The following is a 13,098-nucleotide window of genomic DNA, read 5'->3' as shown; positions in this document are numbered from 1 at the left end:
CAAGTTGGTGGTCTGTTTTAGTAGCTCTTTATTTTTTTAAACTGACTAATTCTAGCTAAAATATGAGATACGCTTCCTAAAAATTACATCAGCTAAAATTTTGGAATTGACTCTATACTTTTTGTATTGCATGGATAAAATAATTACAAGACAGATTGTATATTTATTAAATCATTAACCTAAAATAAAAGTCTCAAAACCTCCAATAATTTCTGTTGCCACCATTACGTAATGTTCACTGCAGAATGCAGATTTATTTATGCTATACAAGTGACACACGTTTTCCCTGTAAAAAAATTATGGAGGAAGAAGGCCCCAGAAAACAAATGCAAACACCAGTCATTCTATGGGAATAACTACCCCAGTGAACATGGGGGATCCGGTTCAGTTCTTTGGCGCTCCGGTTTTATGCTGATGTTGCTGTATTGGCAGAGAGGCAGTGCCTCGGGCGCGTGAGCGTCGAGCGGCCCTGCCAGTCCTGGATCCCTGACGCAAAGGGTTTCAGATGAAGCGCTGTCATCAGAAGTTGCACCATCCAGCTTTTTGTGATGGAGTGCAAAAACTCACTCCTGGCAGTATTTTGTAAACACTGGTTTCTGAGCAGCACCAGTTCCCCTCTGCAGATATCCCTCCTTTGCAGTGCTGCAAGAAATGGGAAGATAATTGGCTTCCAAAAAACAAGTTATTTGAACAGCCGGAAAAAACGTGTGGTTGTGAAAACTGCTCTGTACGGGTAGATGACTGCACTTACAGGAAGCCCTGCTCAGCTTGTTCACATACGGTGTGAGTAGAGGAATATTGGCCGGTCCAGAATGTCTTGTCTATCACTATGTCTTGCATTAAATAACCAGACTGAGTAGGAACTGTGCTCATTGAGCGGGGAAGGAAGCGCTTATTCTTCCAGCTGGACTCCAAGTGTCCCCTGAGAGGCAGCGTTTACAAAGAACGAGCCCATCCGTTACAAATTAATGCCTTAAAAGTTAGTCAAATTCAGCAACACCCCTCCCCTCCCCCTAAGGTTTCCTCATCCAGCTCTTGCTCCACAGGAGGAAGGTTTCAAACAGTGCTCGGTGGAGGGTTTCTCAGTTTCCGCAGAGCTGCTCTTGAATGCACAGAAACTGGTGCTTGAACCAACACCTAGAAGCTTGTTTTCTTTCAAAATAAATACTGCATTCTGCCACCTCTTCTCAGAGGCTCCTCATTTTTTTAAAACTTGTAAATCAAGCACCGGTTGCTCTTGCAGGAGAGGTAGAGGCTGAAATTCCTGTTGTTTTGGCCATATTTCTCACCTCTTTGCATCTTCTTCCCTGGCTGCCTCGTCTCCCGAGTATCTAACATAAGATATTTGTTTCCACATACAGGACTTGGCCTTTATTTGTCCTCCTTCAAAAACTGCCACAGATGCCTTTGGGTGCTGAGATGGTAGTGGTTAGCCCCCTTTGGGCACTAGCCTTCTTGCAAGGGGCAAGCTGAGCCACTAAGCCTTCGAAACCTGAATTCGGTCATGTTGTTCCCTGTCTTGCTCAAGCCGGCCATATTCTTGTTTCTTCTGATCCTTCAACTGCAAGTTCTTGGGGACCAGGAAGGGTCTTCTGTTGTTGCAGTATTTTGGCAGGGTCTATCACCATGGGATTCTGGCCCATCGTTAGGGTTTGTGATGTAGAAGTGACACAAAACAGAAATAATCTCTCAAACTTCTTAGCAGAAAAAAAAGTACCTTTTTAGTTATATAATTTGCAAATGACAATCTTGGGATGTCTAAAATGTACCTTCAACTGTAGGTGTGAATGTACAATATCAATGTTTTCTTTTCAAAATGCGTAGGTTGATTGCTGCTTTTCTTGACACTGCCAGTTTTTGCTACCATATGTTCTCCTTTTGCAAAACCTTTAGCACTGTTAACTTAGCTTAATGTAAACAGATGATGCTGCGTCTTATATTCAAAATGCCAAGGCTGTAGAGGCACCACCTGAAATTGTGCGTGTGTGACTGGTCTTTCCTAAACTGTGCTGGAAGTTCTGCCTATCCCACCTTTTCTTCCAGTTGTTTGTCTTCACAAAAAAAAGAGATGAGGGATTTCCAGTGCCAGACAAAATGGGGGTGTGAAGAAATGTGGTGCCACTTGGGCGTTTCAGGTTCTGTCGGTGTCTTCAGAAGGCCAGGCTCGGCCAGGCTCTTCATCTCACGCTGTGTCTCTCTCGCAACTAGGATGTCAACGCAGGCGAAGGGAGCGAGTTCACCGACAGTGGGATCGAGGGAGCAGCCACCGACACCGACCTCCTTTCTAGACGCTCCAATGCTACCAACTCAAGTTACTCCCCGACGGCCAGTCGGGCTTTCATCGGCAGCGACAGCGGGAGCAGCTCGACAGGCGACGGGCTTCGCCAGGGGGTGTACGAGAACTTCCGCCGGGAGCTGGAGATGAGCACCACCAACAGTGAGAACCTGGAGGAGGCCGGCTCTGCCCTCAGTGATGAGCAGAGCAGTGGCACCCTCAGCTCCCCAGGGCAGTCCGACATCCTCCTGACGGCTGCCCAGGGCACGGTACGGAAAGCCGGTGCTCTGGCAGTGAAAAACTTCCTGGTGCACAAAAAGAACAAGAAAGTGGAGTCGGCCACCCGCAGAAAATGGAAGCATTACTGGGTTTCCCTGAAAGGTACAGAGCAAGCGCGCAAGGGTTTGTTCAGATGGGCTTCTCTGGTATCCTGTGAGTTGTGTATTGCTGCAGATGAAGAAACCATAGTCTAGATTCTTAACAAAAGCTGCCATGAACTTCAGTATAATTAACAGCAAGTATGAGGAAGTGGTCCTGATGTTTTCAGAGTGGGGTTTTATTTGATGGTTGTTGATATGCTTACATTATGGCATGCGTGTAGTCCAAGACACGTGACCGTGCTGCACTGTAGCGGGGTTCATACCCTGCTTCGAGTCCTGCTGGCACCACCTGGGGTGGCTTCTCCGAGCACTGGGTGTTTCCCTTTAAGAAGCATGCCTATGGCTTGCTGACAAAGTAAATACCTGTGTGCAGACGCAGGCACGAAACAGTGGGAGTTTGCTAGTGACGATGCTGGTTGCTGTCACGCGTTCAAGCAGGGGCTTCCTGCATGCATTCCTCTTGTGTGTAGCACCGTTGGCCTCTCCTTCTCTGAGATGTGCTTCATGAATAGAAACACCCCGTGAGATGCAACACGTTTGAGGTGTGGACGGGAAGACATGGCTTGGTCATCGAGGCTGGCTTGTGACTTGGGAGACGTTGGCTCTGGCTGTGTCACCCATCTTGTGGTGGGCAGCCCTTGGCGTCCGGCTGCCCTGCCGGCCTCCTCGGCTGCCGGCGCCACAGACCCTTTTCTCTCTGAATTTTTGCAGTTCCTGCTAGGAGGGTGCTCCAGCCCTGTTTGGAGCCTGAGGGCTTATAAATGCACATAAATGTTAATGGAGCAGCGAAACTCAAGAGCTGGCCTCCTAAAGCAACCTCTAATTAATCTTCATATGGTTGCATCAGCAGCAAAACGGGAAGCAACGGTTGCAGGGTTTTGGGACTGGCCCCGCTCTCCTCTGCCGCGACGGGCCTCGTCTGTGAGCCAGGGGAGGCAGAGCCACGTCTCCTGCTCTAGGTGGGGTTACCAAAAGGCTCAGTACGGTTAAAGTCCTGTTTTGCCTGCAGAGCACTTTTTTTTTTTTTAACTTGCAGCACTGTTTTAAAACCCACAGCAAAGTTAGGTGCCAGCTCTTCCTTGAGGTGGTTAGAGAGATTGGGGAAATGAAAGAGGGGAGAGGGAGGGCTCAGGCGTAGGGGGGAGCCCTAATCTCCTGGGAGGGGGGCCCTGTGGCAGGAAGGTCTTGCTGTGAGGAGCAGGCAAACAAAAGGCCATCTGGGAGGAAAAAGGGGAAGGATGAGCGCAGAGGCAACGTTATTTTAAAGTGCTTTGACTCAAGGGGAGCGATTGCTCCTTAGATTGCTGTGACTTAATAATGTTAGTGTTTAAACGAGGCTTTGAAGTTAACAGCTGCTATTGTTTGGCTGCAAATAGTTTTCTGCGAGGCTGGGTAACAGGCCTCTGTGCATCTCTCCCTTTGCACCGAGGGCTGTTTCCAGTGGCAGAGAAACAATGTGCCAGTTTTAGTTTAAAAAAGTCCCCCCCCCCCGACAATTGTAAAGATTGTTTTGTAAAACCAAGCAGGTTGTTTGCGGTCCCCAGCTAAAATGCGTTTTTGTTTCTGGCCCTATCGCCATGAGTCAGAGCTGAAATGTTATAGTGGAATAAGGGTTTGGTTTATGCTTTTTGTTTGTTTGTTGGGGGTTTTTTGTACATCAGTCTTTCAGTGAGCACAGCTCATTCCAGTCCATTTTTCTTCCAGTTACTCATCTGCATCCAGTAATTAAATCACTTGATCTTTGCCTCGCAGGGGCTGTAGCAGCTAGCAGCTGCAGGAGGCTGCGGCAGGGCGGTGGGGATTTGCCTGGGGACCTGTCTGCTCCGCCGGGCTGGCTCACAGCCGTCCGGCACCGCCGGGGGAGCCACGCTTTCACGCCGGCATCTTCCTTTTGGTCCCCTCGGTAGGACAGGGTGGCTGTGGAGGACCCCCACTTTAGCACTTAAAATGATGTTTCTCGTCTGGGGCTGTATTTTACCACTTGTGACCTTCTCGGCTCATGTCTGCGGCTCTGTTTTAGCAGTCGTAGGGCGAATAAAATGGCCCTGCTAGTGCACGGCTTGGTGCACCATACAACTTGTGGCATGCCCCCATGGTGTGGAAATCACCATCTTGTTAGGCCAACTGGTCTGCTGCTGGTGCTCTACGCTGTGGAGCTGAAAACCTGAACAGGCCCTGGCAAATCCTCCCTCATCCCTGTGACAGTTTTACGGGTGATTTATAGTCCCAAGTATTAGCGCTGAAGAGATGCGGGGTGGCTGGTGCATTTAAATGTGTTGCTTGCTAATATACAACCGTCTCTTTTAGGATGCACGTTGTTTTTTTATGAGACTGATGGCAGATCTGGCATTGACCACAACAGCATCCCAAAGCATGCTGTCTGGGTGGAAAACAGCATAGTGCAAGCGGTGCCTGAACACCCCAAGAAGGACTTTGTCTTCTGTCTCAGCAACTCCCTTGGGGATGCTTTCCTCTTTCAGGTTGGTCCGGTTCAAGGGTTTTACAAAACTGTTCTCTTTTTCTCTCTCTCCTTCATCCCGCTGACCAAGGAGGAAATCTTAGCTCTGATTCAAATCAATGGAAAAGTCCTGCTGACTCCAGTAGGTTTGGGATTTTCCTCTGGCAGTGCAAGAGGAAGGACACAATATATTTGGTAAATGCCACTCAAGAGACCACCACCACATGTGAATCACTGTCATGTGAATCTGCTGTTTTTATTGACTGACCTTCTTTGTGTAGATGGTTGGAACAAAGTAAAAAATAAGAAATATTCTTACATCCCTCTAAAAACTGGGAATTTTGCATGGTTTGACAGCATGCGTATAACACACAGACCAGGCCAGCTACCATATAGGACATACAGTAGTGCATGAAATGTGCTGTAACGCTATCTGCGTGTTGTAAGAGACATGTATCAAAGATGGGACCTGGCGGAGAGGCTCAAGGGGTTTACAAGACCAAGAGGAGTTTGAAGTGCAAGGGGGTACTTGGACCTCTCCCAATGGCACTGCAGAATCCAGTTGCCCATTGTTCATACAGACCTTAGTCAGCATCTTGCTGTTGCCCGAGAGGAGACTGAAAGTGCATCTTTAGTTTTTTTAATCAGAAAATAGAAAAGGCTGAATTTCACAGGGTACGTTTAAAAAAAATCCAGTACGTATATCAAAGACCATACATTAGTTGATGTGTTTCACTGAAAAAGATTTCTGTATTTTGGTAACTACTGCTTCCCTGAGTGATTTTTAGGTTGGCATTCCACTTTCTTATTGCAAGTTGTCACTAGTCAAGGTGTGACACTCTTTTATTTGTAATTGCCAGCCTGTGCTGAGGTGATGCCATTTCTTGCCTTCTTAAACTAGAAGCTACTCTGTGGTAGGATGTGCCCCCACGTCATCGCTCCCTTATACTCCAGAGCAAATCTTTAAAATTACACTTGTAGGTCTCGTAGGTCCTTGCAGCTGTCCTAAATAAGGGGCTAGATTCTCAAATTAGTGCAAAATAAAAAAACCTTACTGACTCAAAAGAAGTGGTGCTGACATCTTGAAGAGACTGAGTATCTGATTGCATACTGGAAAAAAAAATTATTTTTTTGCGGACAAGCTTCTCTGCCAAAAATCGGTCTGATTTTTCCTCAGCTCATAGTGCCCCTTTCTACTTGCCTTTCCTGGGCAGGGTACATGTATTTTGCCACCTGGAGAGCTTCATCCAGGAGGTAAGCGTGGTGCTTATGGTCTCAGCATGTGCTTGAAAGGCTGTGGACCACCACCTCCTCCTGATCTACTGATAGGAGCTGTAAAATCTTTTCCATGCCGTTTTCTGAGGAAAACCTTCATCCTCATAAAATTAATGCCAGTGGATGCTAAATACTGAAAAGGTCACATTCAGTACATTTCTTTTGTGGCAACACAGGGCCTTATTCATTAAAAGCCCTGTGTCATTACACCATGGGTAGATTTTCATGTAACTTTGTGGGAAAAGGCAAAAATGAGCCTTTTCAAATGAAAAACAATCATTTATATTGCCTTGCAGAAATTTTTCCGTGATGTGTCCCTTCTGCCATAGAACCGCTAGTGAAGCAGAAGCAGAAGAGAAAGAAGGGATGGGTTTGGGGAGAAGGGAAGGAGACCAGCCGCAGTGGTGGAAGTAATGTGCGAGTGACTGTGCTGTAGGGCTTGCTCTGCTGCGTGCAGAGCAGCTGAAGCACGTGTAAGGCTGTTCAGCAGTGTTACTTAACTGCTCATGTCGTACATCTCCGTCCACACATTACACAGTGCTGTAGTAGCGGTTTTGGTGAGAAGAAACCATAGACCTGCAGAAGACTATTTCTGTCCTATGGAGACTGGGTACTTAGGGAGAAAAATAGGATTGCTTTGTAATGCGTACAGATATGGGACATCTTGTAACAAGCCTTCCCACTGCATTGCACCTAGAGACATCACATACCTCCTACATGATGATTGCTTGCTCAGTCAGTTCTTATCATGCCTACACAAATCCATTACTTGCAGATGTCACATGCATTTTCCAGGAGCTCAGAGCAACTTGTGACACCACATACTTATGTATCAGATGTTTGCAGCTTGTTTATGTCGTCCTTTCCGTTGAGAAGCAGAGTGATTCCTCTTGCCTACTTACCTACCAGAAGAGTCTTCAGCTCCTAAAATCCTTTCCAGATTTTTTTCCCCTCCTTCTCCCCAGGAAACCAAAAAGAAAACTGAATCTAATGGTATACAGATAATATTTTAAAATTGAAAAAGATAAAAATATGACGTCTTGCTGTTATGGTTTTGCTAGGAATTAACAAAACATACCAGCTCATTGTAAGTCCAGTGATACTCTCTTCTGTAGTGGGCGCTAGGTTTTACCACCTGACAGTAAGCAAAGTGTCTTCTGTTCTGCAGATAATTTCTCTATTTTCAGCAGAAACTCCTCAACAAGGGGAGCTCAACATGTCTTCAGCAGTGGCGGTAATACATTGTAAGCCCCATCTGTGAATGAGAGCTCGTTAGTGTTATTACCTGGGCAGGGAGCACCTCCAATTTAAGCAATATACTTTGTACAGTGCCAACTGAAGACAAGAAAATGGGGAGTAAGAGATCGGTCTTTCCGATGTAGACCCTGTCTTCTGCTTAGGACTTCTAACCTGAGCTAAGTAAAGTGTCATTCTGGGACATGTGTGCTTCACCTGCTTCACAGAAGTTTTGGGAGCATCGGTCTGAAGTCCGGCCTGTGCATACATGATTTCCAGCATGAGGCTTCTGTGGAAATCTCTCCTTGGCTTCAGTAAGCCACGTCCTTTGCTGTTAGTTGTCACTGCCTGGAGAGCAGTGAGGATGACCTTCTTCATCTATGCTAGCAACTGGAGAAGTCATACCGTGCTGTCTATTTATAGATGAGGTATCATCAGAAAGTTTAATTAGAACGAGGTGGTTTGGCACCTTGCTACTTTTTCAGCCACGAGCCAAATACCAGTGTGATTACTGCTAAAGGCTGACACTCAGAGAAGGTCCGCTGCAACCTTGAGTTGGCTGTAAATTTTGTTCTACTGTAAAAAGGAATGAAGTCTAGTAAGAAGGCTAAGAAGATTTACTATTTATTTTGAAAGTCTGGAAAAGGAACGCTTTGAAATATTCTTTTTGTGTCAAAAGCCTCTGGTCAGAATGGTGCTCTTCCAGAAAAATGTACTGGTGTCCCATGCCTCAGCCTGATATCTCATAGAATGGTTTGGGTTGGAAGGGACCTTAAAGTTCCAACTCCCCTGCCATGGGCAGGGATACCTGTTGCTCAAAGCCTCATCCAACCTGGCCTTGAACACTTCCAGGGAGGGGAAGTGTTCCCTTTTCCCGAGCTGTCACACACATGCGTGGGAAGGGATAGTACCAGAGCCGTAAAAATGATGATGAGCCTGGCTTTAATGATAACAGGGTTGACTTCAGAGTGCTTTGGGACCTTCAGAAGTGGAAAGCTTGTTTCTCTATGCATCATAATAAAGCTACTCGTAGATACCATAGTCATGTTTTATGCCATTAATTTATTACTGTTGCACGCCAAAAAAAATCTCCATACTGTGAAGAGCACAGAGACTGGTACATTCCCTGCCTTAAGGAACTGGGAGTTTAGAAAACATCGTTAAATGTTGAGCTACAAATTATGGCAGCGTTGCATTGAACAAGGAAGGTAATTCCTGAGACCTTGCTGGGAAACACTGTACAGCTGCAAACCACAGATATAGGTGTAATTCTAAGTGCTGAATGCCTAGTGCTGAGTTAAAAATGGCCTGCTTAAGAATGATGGGGTTTTTATTACTTCTCTCGTAAGTGGATTTAAGGCTTTGAATCTTAAGATCAAAGGGAAAGGAAACTCCTTGGAATTGCATTTGTTAATCTCTAATCAATTTTAAAGAGGATCCTGACTTCCTTTCTCCCTCTTTCCCTCTCTTCAGACCTCTAGCCAGACCGAACTGGAGAACTGGATCACTGCAATCCATTCAGCTTGTGCAACCGCAGTGGCAAGGCAGCATCACAAAGAGGACACCGTCAAGCTCCTGAAAACAGAGATAAAAAAGCTGGAGCAGAAGATTGATATGGATGAAAAGATGAAGAAAATGGGTGAAATGCAGCTGTCCTCAGTAACAGACTCCAAGAAGAAGAAGACCATACTGGATCAAGTAATCTCGCTTGCTTATGTGAAATAAGCCCCTAGCAAATATTTAAGGCCGCCTTCAGATTAGCGGTACCTCTGTCTGCTCCCACTGTGCCCTGTGTGTGCGCTGGCAGAGCTCCCCAGAGTAGGCAGGACGTGTGTTGGCAGGAGAGCTGTGCCGGCTGCCCTAGTTGCACCGTTTCACCAAACGATGTGCACTAAGGTACAGCATGGGCTGTCTTCTCCTGGCCTCCACGCAAGGGATTTGGCTAGCTGCTTGGAGGTTGAGTGAGGACTTTAGGGGAGTGAAGAGGCTACCAGGCAACTGCAGCAGGATGCCTTAGGGAAGAGCTGGTCATAGACGGACAAATGCTGCTGTTGCTGTTGTCTTAAGAGTGCAAGAGGCTGGTTCTTCTGCTGGCAGATGGGATGAAGAAGCCATCCTTGGTTTCTGCTTGTTGTGAGGGCCTGCCTTGACCTCATGACTGCAGCCCTGGCTGCCCCTCGGGACCGCTCCTTCTGACTTCAAGCAGACGACGTAGTTGCGTTTGAGAAGCGGAGAGCCTAGAGCAGATGTCTCTCCCGCTGCCGCAGTGGCACCTTATTTTAGGAAACTAACATATGGCTCTTGCTTCATTAGTTTGTAGCTCTTTTACCGTGGCTGCCAAATGCGCCTGTAATGCAAACCATAGGGAGTGGCCGGGGCCCTAATGTGCTAAGCTAAAGAAATTTCGTACCCGCTGGAAGCCTGTGAGAAGTGGGTAGAGAGGGGTGAGATGCTCGCCTCTGTTGAAAGGGCTCCACTCAAAGGCTGTCAATCACAGTGAGAGGGCAGAGCAGTCTCTCTCTTTATGTAACTGAGTTTTTCTAAATGCTTTGAAACTGTTTCCTATCAGCAATTTGAATTATTTAAATAAGTCCTTACATAGGCTGGTTATAGTGCTCTTCCGCTGGTAAGATTAATTATCCTCAGCGTACTACACTTTTTCAAGTATGGCGAGCTCTGTTGATGCTTACAGCAATGCTGCTGCTGCGGCTGCTGGTTTGGGGCACTCTGTATGTGAAATTTGGTGGGGTTTGTTTCTCAGATACCCTTGATGCATGAAAGAAGCCTCTTAAGGGACTGCTCAGAAGAGAATCCTGGAATACAAAGAAAATTAAAAATGAAATTTTAATCCTATTAATTAGCATTGTATCAAAGGAGCAGTTGTCCCAGGAGAAGACTTCTGCCATGAACGTCAAAAAAATTGTTTTCCATCTAATGAAAACTATTTTATTATTTGTATCCTTTTTGGGGTTGTGAGGGTAGGGGAGAGTGGGAAAGAAGGGGAATCAAGGTTTCTTGAGTGAGATCGGCATTGGTGTAAAAGGTGTGTTACTGGGAACAGTAGAATTTTTTCAAGGCATTTACCACCCTGTTCTTCCTCCTCTCCCCTTCTCTTCTCGTGCGTCTTGCTCCTCAATCTTTGCTGTACACAGATCTTCGTTTGGGAACAAAATCTTGAACAGTTCCAGATGGACCTATTTCGGTACCGCTGTTACTTGGCTAGTCTCCAAGGAGGGGAGCTCCCAAACCCTAAAAGACTGCTTGCTTTTGCCAGCCGTCCAACGAAAGTTGCGATGGGCCGTCTTGGAATCTTTTCAGTCTCCTCGTTCCATGCACTGGTAAGTTTGAACAGAGACCAGGGGTCATCTTTGCCAACCTGCAAATCGCTTCACGTGTCCAGTGCAGAGAACATGTCGACAAACAGCAGTCTGTGCCTGGGGCATGAGCCCTTACCTTAGTGTGCAGAATGTTCTGCTTCCTGAAAGGGGTGTGTGTCCTGGATATAGAATAAAAAGCAGATACTTGCAAGCCATGGCCTTATAGAAGTGGAAGAACCATGTTCTCCTAAACACGTGATTTTGAATTTCCAGATCTGCACTATAAACATGCTTTTTATAAACAGATCTTCCTGTTACAAAAGCAGGCCGATCTCTGATGTCCGTGTGCATGGGCTTGATCCAAAAGTCCCGTGAAGTCAATGGGAATCTTTCTAAGGCCCTCAGCACGTGTTGGCTTAGACCTTCTCGGGCATAGCTTGCTTTCTACCATATGGATGAAACTACTGACCAATTAGTCTAATATCCGGTCTCCAGTGATCAACACCTGATGCTCCACAAAGGAGGGGAAATGTTCTTCTGTGCTACTTATGGTGTGGCAAATAATGTTTAAAATGGTTGTTTAAATTTAAATAATGTAACAACCCAGCTCTTAAAAATCCAGGGAAGTGTATTGCAAAGTGGTGATTTTTTAATGAATTTAAATCAAGTTCCTGCAGGTTTGGCTTGGACTCCTGGAGCTTCACAGAAATAGCTGAGCTCCACTGTTGTCTTGTAGATGTCAGCTGTACCCTTCAATTGAATCAGAGCTGTAATTCAGTCAGGGGCGTTCTTATTCTTTTATATATGAAAAGATTAGCGATTAGCGTCATCATCCTGATAATTGCTGGTGGATTTATATTTTTTTTAAGTGGCGGGCTGTAATTTGCATTTATGCTTATTTTTTTGCATCTAGCAAAGCACTGAGTGTCAGCCTTAAAAACAGTCTGCCTCTTCATGCTGGTGTCTCTTGAGAGCCAAGTGAAAAAAAATATGTTTTGAATATGTTGTGTTGGAAAAGACACGTGCTTTCTTCTCCTTTAAGCAAACTCGTGTCCTCCTTTGCCCTCAATAGCGTGGAGATGGTGCAGTGAGTCTTAGACTCGCGCTGGGTGCTGCATGGTGGTAGCATGGCATCCCTAGCTCTCCTGAAGATATTCCTCAGTACATTAGTCAAAGGATGTGCTAAGTCTCCCAGGTGCCTCCGCACAAACATCCCAGGTACAGCTAAGAAACGTCGCGCAAGTCCAGATTGTGGAAATGGAGATGCTTGCAGTAGTGTTTAAGTTCTCCTTTTCCTTGATTTCTTCATGTTTCCCAAGGAGAATCACCATTACTCATACAGTGATGGTTCCCTGGGTACACAAGGCAGCCTTGTGTTCATCCCGTCTTTATATGGGTTTTTGTATCTGCTGCACCCAAACAACCAGTTTCTCAGCTCCGTAGCTTGGGGCATCACTCAGAGGTTCGGGTGTTCCCGCTGGGTTGCCAAACGACAGTCACATTTTGCTAGTTTCGGCTGTGGGAATCCAGTACAAAGGTGTTCCAGGAAGCATACGGCCAAGTCGGCAGGGTGGGTCTGTCTGTCTGTCTGTCTAGCTTCGCCTTGCGCTCCCGTTCATACCTGCCATCTCCTACCACTCCCTTTTTCGCAGGAGAGAAGCTCGCTCTCCTGAGGCCACCTCCACATGGGAAATCTGCTTAAACTTTGGCCTAAACACTTCACCTCTGACTAATGTCGCACTAATTTCTACTAGAGCTTCCTCATTTGGGAAATGCTCCCCAAATATTTGGTCTCAGTAAAGGCAAATATCTTTTTGCTCCAAAGGGGTTGCCACAGGCCATTTTTCAAGTACCCAAGCAGTTAACACTGCTTTAATCGAAAGGGTCATTTCAGCTTACTTTTATTCTTCCTGTGTTTTGCTCACTCCTTCAGATGTTGCTATCTTTAAGGAAGTGCAGGTTTTAAATACCTTGACCTATTTGCAAGCCTTTATCTGGCTTTGTAACAGTCATGAGTCAGTTCCAGGATGCCCAGAGTGCTTCCACAGGAAAAAGCAAAAAGAAAGACTGGGCTTTTCGGAAGCAACAGATAAGTTTGGAAATCTCAGGTTTCGTGTGTCCAGCTTTGAAACCTTGTTAGAAAAAAAAAAGAAAAAA

General features: G+C 46.0%; 1 protein-coding gene across 1 annotated transcript in view; it reads left to right on the top strand.

The window, feature by feature from the left end:
• TIAM1 (TIAM Rac1 associated GEF 1) overlaps positions 1–13,098 on the top strand; it is a 118,186-nt gene that overhangs the window by 48,689 nt on the left and 56,399 nt on the right. The window contains exons 3-6 of the mRNA XM_075171107.1: positions 2,209–2,656; positions 4,963–5,135; positions 9,098–9,322; positions 10,777–10,962. Of these exons, the coding sequence (XP_075027208.1) occupies positions 2,209–2,656; positions 4,963–5,135; positions 9,098–9,322; positions 10,777–10,962 (1,032 nt within the window). The remainder of the gene's footprint in view (positions 1–2,208; positions 2,657–4,962; positions 5,136–9,097; positions 9,323–10,776; positions 10,963–13,098) is intronic.

The sequence above is a fragment of the Calonectris borealis genome, chromosome 1, assembly GCF_964195595.1.
Source record: "Calonectris borealis chromosome 1, bCalBor7.hap1.2, whole genome shotgun sequence".
NCBI lineage: Eukaryota > Metazoa > Chordata > Aves > Procellariiformes > Procellariidae > Calonectris > Calonectris borealis.
Note: the sequence above shows the minus strand (reverse complement) of the source record. Positions and strands in the feature narration are given on the sequence as shown.